This window comes from Eleginops maclovinus, chromosome 8, assembly GCF_036324505.1.
Source record: "Eleginops maclovinus isolate JMC-PN-2008 ecotype Puerto Natales chromosome 8, JC_Emac_rtc_rv5, whole genome shotgun sequence".
In the NCBI taxonomy this organism is placed as follows: domain Eukaryota; kingdom Metazoa; phylum Chordata; class Actinopteri; order Perciformes; family Eleginopidae; genus Eleginops; species Eleginops maclovinus.
In genome coordinates, this window is record NC_086356.1 from 14220855 (window position 1) to 14232018 (window position 11164).

General features: G+C 41.0%; 1 protein-coding gene across 2 annotated transcripts; it reads right to left on the reverse strand.

The window, feature by feature from the left end:
- Nucleotides 1-801: 801 nt before the first annotated feature.
- Nucleotides 802-10912, reverse strand: klhl8 (kelch-like family member 8). 2 transcript variants are annotated; one of them, XM_063890241.1, is made up of 12 exons: nt 10771-10912; nt 7865-8084; nt 7570-7631; nt 7085-7250; nt 6624-6944; nt 6171-6357; nt 5713-5856; nt 5232-5343; nt 4411-4579; nt 3821-3980; nt 3145-3346; nt 802-2552 (listed from the first exon to the last, which is right to left on the reverse strand). In XM_063890241.1, the coding sequence occupies exons 2-12, from the start codon at nt 8060-8062 to the stop codon at nt 2429-2431; spliced, it is 1845 nt and encodes a 614-aa protein (XP_063746311.1). In that variant the 5' UTR covers nt 8063-8084; nt 10771-10912; the 3' UTR covers nt 802-2428. The 2 variants fall into 2 exon arrangements, with proteins under 2 accessions (XP_063746311.1, XP_063746312.1); XM_063890242.1 differs by lacking the exon at nt 10771-10912 and adding an exon at nt 10453-10757.
- Between the last annotated feature and the right edge of the window lie 252 nt (nt 10913-11164).

The following is an 11164-nucleotide window of genomic DNA, read 5'->3' on the forward strand; positions in this document are numbered from 1 at the left end:
TCATTTCATTTAACCATAATTACCTTTGCTAATAAAAACACGTATTGGAGAATACAAAATGGATTATTGGTTATTTTCTTTTGCATGTTAACTCTTGCTGAATGCATTTTAAAGTAAAGCATCCTGACTTAACGTACTTACCTAGTCATGGTTAAAGGCCATATTTATTTAAAGCATTTTATTTCTTGTGTACAATTTTAATTGTGGTTTAAATGGCAGAAATAATGTGAGCTGTGAGCAGGGCCAGAAATGAAGTCATACTCTATAGTACAAAATAATAATAATAATAATAATAATAATAATAATAATAATAATAATAATAATAATAATAATGAAAATAAAAACACACGGTAATATAATTTGTTTTGTATGTAAACAAATGTGTGCCTCTCACATTTGACCCAGTGAAACCACAAAGTCCACAAGAGACTTTATAACAACCACATGTCAACTAATAAACTCTATAGCGCCACACCTCTGCCTTCTCCAACCGGTTACTCTTTAACTGGGTTAAATAGGACGTTACAAAACGATAAAAGGCTAATTTGACATCAGATTCTCATTTAATACGTTTTAATGCTCAGGAGACACAGCATTCAGAGCTTTCCTGAAGCCTAAAAATGCACATCGACAGTTTCAGGTGCGGAGGATAACTTACTCGTTAGCAGTCTGAGGAGTGACCGGTAGTTTAGTGCTGATTGGCTTTTTTGGACCCGGTTTATAGTCATTCCTAACTCAGTCAAAATGTTAGGCGTCACAACAACATGGACAAATAAAGGAGGAAAAAAAGAGGAGTACCAATAATGTTTACACATAACTTTATTCACCAATGTACCAATACCATGTAAATAAAAATAACAAATGGAAGTAGTGAAGAAAAGGAAGAATGACACAAAGTACAGCAGAGTTTACAAAAGACTTACAAAAGGAGTATCTGGCCCTGCTAACAAAGTTGGCATCAAGTTTTAAAGTTTTGGTGTAAAAATGATTTGCCATGTTTATAATATGCACCAAAATGATAACGGAAGGACATAAACTGTGCAATAACAGGTCTGCTCTAGGAAAATTGTGTGTAGGAATTAATTGTTTCATAGATAGATAGGTAGAAATAGAGTGTTAAATAAACATCTTAAAACTTATAACATGAATAACAGGAAAGTCTCCATTTAGGACAAAAATATTCTCAGACTTCACATCTAATCTAGGAAAATAGTGCACAGCAATGGATTAGATAAGAGTGTAGTAAAGGATAATACCAAAGATACACCTACTTTATTATTATACAAAATGTCCATATATTAAAATATAGCGCAACCGTCTGCAAACCTCTGCTGCCTCTCCCACATCTGAAAGCACTCTGATTAGGATTTCTGACAGTCCAGCTATCGTCAAACACAAATCTTCTGTCAGTCTGAGCAGGTCTGTACAGTAATGTAAAACTGGAAAAGAAGTGGAGAGGCGCACCGTATTGCTCTGATCAGCCTCAGCTAGTCAAACCTTCCTCTACTCTGAGGTGGAGGTGCAGGACTGAGGATTCAGCAGGCGTTGAACCAGATTTTGCATCGACAGCGTCCTGGAACGCGCGTTTTGGTGCTTGGCATTTGCAGCAGGGCATTCCTTGGACCCGTCGCCTCATACACCTGATTGTCCCAAACATATTAACAGGCAGCGGCTGCAGTGTGATCCAGCTCGCTGCAGCTGCTAGATTCATTCTGAAACACACCTTTTAAAAAGTCTTACTGATTAGCATAAGATCTCAGGAATCTTGGAAACGTTATTGACATCTTATCATCACATTCCTGCTGAGGAAAACGCTTCAGCTGCACACGCTGCACACGCTGCACTGCAAATAAAGTGAATCCGGTCTGAGGATGTTTTTTCACTTATCTGTCACATTACTCTCTAAAATGAAAACAACTGCAGAAACAAGGGTTAGGGTTAGGGTCTTAAAGAAGAAATGAGTTCATACTGGCCTAATATACAGTCCACATTCACAATGTGCAGTTAAACCTAGTAGTTCTAAATCCCCCAAACATCCCCTTTCATTCTTGACACGTTAGCATTAAATACTAAATAGGTTCAGCTACTATGTTCCCTTAAAAGAACTATGTAAAGGCAGTCAAACAAATAAAAATACAGTACAAAACACTACATCACTGATTGCAAATAACACCAGCAGGAGTCAAGAAAAAGTCGGAGAAGACTTCCGATTTGTCAGATGTGCACTTCAAGTCAGGATAACGTCCCTAAAGTTCCTCCATCACTGTGTGCAAACTGAACGTCGCCCCAAAGCGGTTTGAGGCTGACGCTGAGTGACAGTGACGCAGTGATGAGGTCACTGTCGGTGTGCTTTGTGTTGTGTGCTTGTGCGGTGATCGGATCTGACGGTGGCCTGAGAGTCGGTCACCTGGTGATCAGTGAGCCGCGGTCACATGCAGTTGGCCACGTTGCTGGAGCCCTGGCCGACGTCCCTGATCTGACTGACATGAGACGAGCAGACCGCCACCCCGGCTCCGGCACGGCAGTGAGACACCGAACCCACCAGCTCCCACCTGAACAGCAAACAGAACCACAGCAGTGTACTCAGAAGACATGCCAACAGTCCTGAAACTAAGTCTTTAATCCAGCTCTACAACTTGATTTTTCATTGGGATTTTGGATTATGGTGGCTATCAAAAGTTAATTATACTCACATGTTTTAAAAAGATGAGCACACATTCACCAAAAAACTTGAGACAAGGAAACTGGAAGTGTGGAATTGCCAAAATGGTATCTTATCCCTTATTATTAGGACTCATATGTTTCGGGCTAGGACACCATTAAGTGTAATCCCATTATTTCTCAGGTGACATAATTCACAAAGTATGCCTATATCAGGGTTTGTGTTATATGTTTGTATTTTCAGTGGTTTGTTTCTAAGTGAGCATTGTATCGCCGTCAGTTAAACGGTAATTCTAGTTGTTTGTGTTTCTTACACTCCATGCACTGGTCTCCCTCAGCTGCTGTGTTATCTAGGTTATTATGCAAGGTGATGTTGACCTGGGCTGGGGAACATTTTATTCTGGTTATTGGAGATGATGGATAATACCAAATCGATATAATATCTTCCATAATTAAGGAAATCTTCACTCATCTCCTCCTCACCTGTTCATTCGGGGCTCAAAGGCCTCCACTGTGTTCAGGTAGATGTTCCCGTTATGACCCCCGACTGCGAACACTCTGCCCATCACAGTGGCGACCCCGACTCCCCCCCGCGGGGTGGTCAGCTCGGACACGTACTCCCAGCGGTGCATTCGTGGGTCGAAGCGCTCGACAGAGCTCAGCGGTGAATTGTCATCGAAACCACCTTCAGGGAAAACAAGACGGACAAATATTAATAATCCCAAGACTTTGGTGAAAAAGCTCAAACAGAACCCTGGCATGCATTGTTTTAAACCACCTGGACAACACACAGCGATTATGTTCTTGTTAATACAGGCACAAGATAAGGGGATTTCAGCTACTGTCAAACAGATGTTTTAATAACTCTTTAGATTCCAGTGGTACAATAAAAATCTAATCCTCACACTCTGTTAATCAGTCTCCAGCTGGCTTTACAAAACATGAACTTTTGCCTTCCTGATTCACGCATTTGTGAATATAAATGGCAGGGTGTGTGTCTCGGAGGCATGTGACTTTGGTTTATAGAAAAACAGTGATTCCAGTCACTGCCGGTCAACAGAGTGTGCACTAAATACATCCTGAACGACAGTGTGTGGTAACAGTATCCGTCCTGTGTTTGTTACGGGCATTTTCGTCTTACTCTATTTATTCTTCTCACCCACTACGTAGAGGCAGCCATTCAGTTTGCTGACTCCGTTCCCAGCCCGTCGTTGGCCCATCTCGCTGACCTCGATCCACTTGTTGAGGTGTGGGTTAAACCGCTCAACACTGGACAGTGACGCCACGCCGTCGTTGCCTCCCACTGCGTACACAAAACTCTGGCACAAGATGGCAACAGTGTTAGTACAGACATTTTTTGCTCACGTATAAACACACAGGTATATACTGTATCACCTGACAGACAACACTGAGGGCAGAATCCCACAATGAGCATTTCTCAAGCCATCATCGAGACAAATGGCGGGGTATACTGCCTCAGTCAGTAGGAGCCGTAGTAATGAAAACGCCTCTTTACTTCATCAGGGTCCAAGAGTGAGTGTTGGTAAAGTGCTACTTAATGAACAAAACTTTAGTCAACATATAAGATACAGTGATGAGGTTTATTTTAATTCCCAGACCTTATTCCTTATTCTTTTCATCACAGAACTCACTCACTTTAAGCCCCTTTTGCAAACCCTTTATAAAGCAGTAAAGTCCAGAGGAGGTATAATGTGTATTTCGTAGCTGATGGATTCTTTGCAGTCTTACCCCCAACGACACAGATCCCACTCCTCCTCTCGGCGTGTTCATGGGAGCCACAGCGCTCCAGCAGTCACTCTCGATGTCGTAGCGTTCCACATCGTTGAAGCAGGAGTTGTCGTCCAGACCCCCGATAGCGTAGATAGGACCCCCGAGCGCTGCCAAGGCTATACCCCTCCTGAGAAACACACCGGACCTTGCTCAGAGCTGTAGTTCTGCTCTGTACCCAAACACTCTTAGGACAGTGAATGCATACTGTAGACAGCAATAGGAAATGAAGACGTAGGATTTATAGATCAACAGGATGGTTTGAAGAGGTCAAGCTGTGAGTGTAAAGAAAAGTGTAAATGATCCTGTGTTTAAATATATTACATATTTTCAATTACTTTGTCCGTTTAAGTGGATTAGGCCGTCCATACTATCCTATTTACACACATTTTGGTGAGCATCACTGCCACTCTGCATCCTGGGTTAACTTTAACAGCAAAAGTGGAGCTAGCAGTGAAATACTGTCAGTATTGGGGCGGCCTATTACATCAATATAGTGATTATTTTTTAAAGGGCTGTTTTGAAAGTGCTGCTCAGAATGAGCACATACAAACCTGGAGATTGTAAAACGGTTTCCTCTTATTATCACTGATACCAATTACCAGACAATTGACTTGAGTTTTAAAAAGGTTTGGTTTTCCTCAACCAAACTGAAAGCCTAAAATTGCATTTAAGATCCATCTGTCTGAGAGGTGTTTTTTTATTCAGATAGGAAACCTAGCCCAGGATGTAAACCAAAGAGAAAAGGTCAGGATGGACAGCATGTTGTAGCGTCTGCGTACCTCTTGGTGTTCATGGAGGCTTTCATCATCCACTTGTTGGTGAGGGGGTCGAACATCTCCATGTTGCCTAAGTGTTCGTTACCATCATGGCCCCCGACAGCATAAACCTTGCCTAAAGAAACCAACAGCAAAAAAGAAAAGTTACGCCTTAATGATCATGTGACCTGAGCATGGATTATGTTTTCACAGTTAAAAGTTAATCTGTATTCACTTACTAAGTAGGTGTGTATTCTAATCCTCCATGAATATGTTTTTTTGCAAATAACACTTATCTTGAATATGAAATATCAGGGTAATGCATTAGTAGATAAAGATAGATAAAAAACACACTCAGTTGCCAGGTTATGTAAATGATGAAAATGCCTTTGGATAATGCAATCACAGAACTACAAACTGCAGTGATGATGTTGCACTTTGATTTCTAAACCCAACTGCTCCCTCTTTTACTTCCTGTAGCTTTATTTTATGTAACCCCTCTTACCTCCTACAGATATTACACCCACGTGACGCCGCCTGCTGTTCATTTCAGGACCAAAGAACCAGCTGTTTTTGGTGATGGAGTAGCACTCGATGCTGCGAAATGGGTCGCCCGAACCACCCCGGCCACCCACGCAGAACAAAACCCCTGGGGAGGAAATAAGAGAACGTTAAGGGAAAGTACACACGTCATACTGAACGCCCAACGAACCTCAGAACCCTTTTTTAAAGAAAGAAATATATTAAAACTTGTTAAAACAAAACCTGTAAATATATACGTTTGGTAATTGTGCTTTTGTTATGAAAACAAGAAAGCAGCTTACAACTCAAACGCAGAAGCAGGCATTTGCTTTTATGAATGTAGCTGTGTATTTCAGAAGAGGATAAGAAAAAGTGCTGATACAAACGCCATATAACCCGTTACATGTTCGCATCTAAACACGAGCAGCATATAAGCATCACCTGCAGTGTGTTTCCGGGGAATGGTGCGCACTGTGTACTCAAAGTCCAGCACCACCTTGTTGCTAAGGTGCAGGTGGTAGTTCCTGGCTTCGTCCATCAGGTCGCGACAGCTCAGGTTTCCTTTAATCATGTCGTCCTTAGACACTGTCCCCGTCAGGAACTCTACAGGCAGCAGGGGGAGGCGCACCTGCAGGAGAGACCAGCGCACACTTTTTATTGTGGCTGTAAAAGTGATTGAATAAAGCTTAAAGAACACACACGTAACACTCACTCTACAGAGTTACATAACTAGATTATTAGATGATCAGTAAACCAGGCCATAAAGACGAGAGCACACACTTTACAACAAATAACTTTGGGTTATATAACAAATTTAAGAAAAACACAGCGTTTATTTCCTTAATCTAAGCTAACCCCCACCCTTTGATGACGTTAAGTTCTGCTCTCTCTAACCTGAGACATGATCTGCTCCAGCCAGGCCTCGTGGTGCTGCGGGTTTGCTTTCAGCCACTTCACAGCCGCGTTGTACACCTGTGTTTCTGAATGGATGTTGAGCTCGCTGGAAGACAACAAGGTGCGCAAGTGCTGGGGAGACACGCAGGTAAAGTCCTCGCACTCCACGACCTCAGTGAAGTGTTCGCAGGCGTAGCGGTCCGCCATGTCCATCAGGTCCACGCGATTGTGGCTCTCAGCGAAGGTACGGACCGCCAGGCAGTTGGTGGGGTGAAAGTGGGCCTTCATGTACTCACAGCAGGCTCTCGCCACCAATTCCACCTGGTGAATTCAAGCAGAGATAAAGTCAATAAACAAACATATAACTGATGTTGTCTTACATGAAAGCAAGAATGCAGAGACCCTTAGTTCACGCAAAATAAGGACAACAAAAGGTTGTTGTTTGACTGTGTTTGAATTACCTGAAGGATGCAGGCAGCATAAAGCAGAGGTTGAACATTGTCTACAGTTAATGTGAGCTTGGAGGAGTAAGCGAAGTGCACCAGGTCCTGGATGGCGTCACCATCAAAGTCCTTGATCTCTATGAGGTTCTGCTTAGCCTCGGACATCTCTGACAGGAACATGGCCCTGAGGGAAGAAATGGCGACAAAGTTTCAAATATGTTGTTCTTATATTTAGGCACAAAATCACGTTCATGTGTTTTCACAAGTAAGAAACAGATATGATAACAGACACATGATCCAAGGACCTGTGGGAACCCTTTGAAATGCTTATTTTCCCCACAAATGTCGAATAAACGAGAAGGAACAGCTATTTTCCCAAGCATCTGTATATAAATGTTACATTGAATCATTCTTAAGATTAAATATACAGTACAAAGTTTTAAAAAAAATCAGTTTGTTTGTTTTGCGCTATATACCCCATACAAAAAACAGATGTCACATACCTGAAGTAAGGGATCACACAAGCCAGCACTAGCTTGTGGCATGGTATCAGCCGACTGCCAACCTACAAAGACACACAAAACCCATGTTTAAAAAAACAGGGGGAAAAAAGATAGAATGTTGTGGTTTCGGAAGCGAATGAGGGATTGAAAAATAAATCAATTCACTTGAAATTCTGATGAATTACTCTGTAAAATGTTTTATACATGGCAATACTGACAAACTTAAAGAAGATACATGTTGAGGTATAATTATAAAACAAACAAATCACCCACTTGAGTCTGGATAGTGACCTACCTTCAGCGTGACGTCACAGAGCTCTCCTACTTCATAGAAATGTCTGAGGGAGTTATGGAAATCTTTCCAGGCCTCATGAGCCTCGAAGATAAACGACCCATCCGGCTCACAGTCTGCTTTCGGTGCCTTGTTCGCAGGACGCTTCTCTTTGGGCTTCACCTGCTTGACATGGTCTGGCACCACATCCCCTGGTGCCATAGCTGGCTACAGGTAACAACACCTAGAAGACAGAGACATTATTATCATCAACTGGGATATTCCATTGTGTCTATTTCTTTCTCCAGCAAATATTCTGATTCCAGCAGCTCAGTGGTGAAGACTTTGTAACTTAAAAAAAACACATCTTCAATGTTTTGGTCTACTAACTAATAAATTGAATATTGATTTATAACAATTATATTGATAGGCTGTGAAGGAAATAATAAGCAATAGATCATTGGCCCATTCTCAGCAAAGCAGGCCAAATGTTCACTGCCACTGACTGCATGATGTAAGAATACCTTGCAATATGAAATAGAAACCACAACCCGGTGCAAACAACCATCTGCAGGCTTCAATGGAGGAAACAAAAGCGAAATCAGTGGTGGGGGGACACTGCCTGCCAGCTGAGCAAGTTTGGTCAGTATTCCTCCCCCTTTCAGTGACACTTCCCCTTCAACTCATTCCTTCAACAGAGGCTAGAGACACGTGAATAAAACATGCAGATTCCTCCAAGCTTACATGGCGGATCAGGCAGAGAAAAACTGTGCAATCGAACCCAGAACAATTCCTACCTATGGATGAAGCTGATGAAAAATCTCCACAGCTGATATTTCACTGAGAGACTGAAGCAGACAGCCCGAGGCCAAAGCTCCACCCACATCTTTCAGATGATGCTCTCTTTTAAGCTATGTCTGAGACACTGAATAGACTCAGTGTATCGCCCCCTCATCACTAGTCCTCTCAGCTATAAGAGCAGAAACATTAAGTCACATCATATGCACCAGTGATCAAAGGCCTCTCTCTATCTCCTCCTCTGTTCTCCTCTGCAGACAGGCTTCATCTATGCAACCACATGTAGGGACTTTGTAATATCCACTTCATTCAATGACAGATTCAGGACTTTCATATCCTTAAGATGATAACATTGCCAAGTTGTATTATTTATGAGAAGTGAGATAGTTAATAATTTAAAAGGCAGAAACAGATTTCAGAACTTTGCTGAGCACAAACTGAAAAACAAACGTGGCGACAGCAACCTATTTTTATGCTTACCTAGTATTTTAATGCATCTGCATACAACATGGACTTCCATTAAGCAACCAAATTACCCCACTAGATAGAAATGTATACAAAACATCTCAGTGCACTCAGGACATCAAACACTTCCAAGAGCACACAGCAGTTACACGTAATGCTGTGCTTCTATAGTACGCCCTCCTTTCATAGTATTGTAACTACACAATTATTCAAACTTTCATTTGAGTTAACGTCTGTCGTAATATTTCCTTTTAAGATGTTCAGGCAGATTGTGAGACGCAATGATAATTGTTAAGGAGACTTCTTTGTTATGCAGTAGGCAGGAAAAATATTTGACATCTATGTATTTCTTCAGATTACACGTCACACTATTTGATCTAAACCTAAGTAGTAGATACTGTTTTTCCATCCAAAAATGCAACGTTGATCACAATTAAAGAAATTAGCTCCCACTCCTCTTTAATATGTCAAACTAAGTATTAAAGTGTGCAGCAGAGTACTTACATACTTCGTAACTAAGTAAAAATTGGACTAGCAGAGGCCAAAACATACCCTGTCACACGTAAAAGTCCTGAAATCAAAATGTTACTCAAGTAAAAGTACTCATTTTGAAGATTGACCCATTTCAGAGTAATATATTATGTATAATATGTTTTGATTATTATAATTATTGATGTGTTCAAGTGTTATCAAAGCTAGTAAAGGTGAAGCTAGTTCTAATGACTCTGTATGCTGCAGGGTAGCTGGTGAATGTTACTCCAGGTGAAAATAAAGTAGTGCTGATTGCATTTCACATCATTAAACAAATTCTGCAAAGCAAATAAAGGTATTAAGTGAATGGAATGGCGTAACATATACCACTTACTTCTGAATTATAGTTGAGTAGAAGTACAAAGTAGAAACAAATTGAAGAACAAAGTACAGCAAGTACAATACTTGAGTACATCTACTTAATTACTTTGCACCACTGGTGTGCAGGATACTTTTTGTAGCACATGCCCTACTGAGTCACAAAGATGCATTCAGTTACCTCGGGTACTATAATAAAGAGAATGTGTAAGGCAAGCACACCACGTATAATGTTACTGCAGATATCACGCACATCCAGCCAGTTAGCCATTCAATGTAAACTATCACTAGCATCTTGAGACAGAATCATGTTTGACCTGTACACACTTCTTGGGTGTGATACCCAAGCACGCTCATATTGATCACAGCTATGTCGACACATGCTTGGGGTATAACAATTGACAAAAGTTGGATTAAAATCTAAAACACAACCAGTTATAGTTTGTTTGACCAGCTCGGGTTAGAAGGGGTTATTGTAGGTAATGTTGCCGCATACGTACCGTGTTCACATCCTATAGTTAAAGTTGGACCACATGGTAGTGTCTCTCTCTCTGAAACCAGAGCAAATAGCTACCCGACTCTAAAAAGTGCGTTAAAGCTATCGAGACTAACAATTACGGGATCAGCGTTAACAGTTAGCTTGTTTACCAACGGCAACTAGCAAACAGTTAGCATCCGCGTAGAGCTAATGTTAGCATGCAGGGAGCGGAAGGGATTACGCCGCGAGTTTAGTGATAATACTAAATGTAAGATGCTACAAATGACTATAAGATGTTGGATAATGGATGAGCTATTTAAAACATATTTAGTTTAGATACCTCATGTCGCAGCAAGAATTAAGATGCCAGCTTCATTGAGCGGATTGTTTTTTATTTTTGGCACGTTTGTTGTGATTCCAGGTGCTTCATGGGAATTGTAGTTTTAAGTCATTCGTCAAACGCCAGTTGAAGGAACGTAACGAAATACGGACAATTATGACTCTTTCCGCGAAAAAGTTCTGCATAGTAACAAATATTTTAAGGAGAGTTTTTCATTAAGGTGAATCAAATATTTTCATCACATGTGCAGAGAGAGTTTAAATACCTAATGCTGGTTGAGCCAGTTTTAAAGAAAGTTGTTTTGTTTGTAAATCTTATCAATACGACACCTTGAAATATCAAATTTATCAAACTTCCCAATATATTTAGAAGGAGCTCCAGCAGTGATGCTTTC

Excerpts from the sequence above, each read along its gene's own strand:
- klhl8 (XM_063890241.1), bottom strand. The coding sequence starts at position 8,062 with ATGGCACCAGGGGATGTGGTGCCAGACCATGTCAAGCAGGTGAAGCCC. Across the intron at positions 6,945-7,084 it reads ATGCTGCCTGCATCCTTCAG|GTGGAATTGGTGGCGAGAGC; the intron begins GTAATTCAAACA and ends TGAATTCACCAG. Across the intron at positions 5,344-5,712 it reads GGGTGTAATATCTGTAGGAG|GCAAGGTTTATGCTGTCGGG; the intron begins GTAAGAGGGGTT and ends TGGTTTCTTTAG.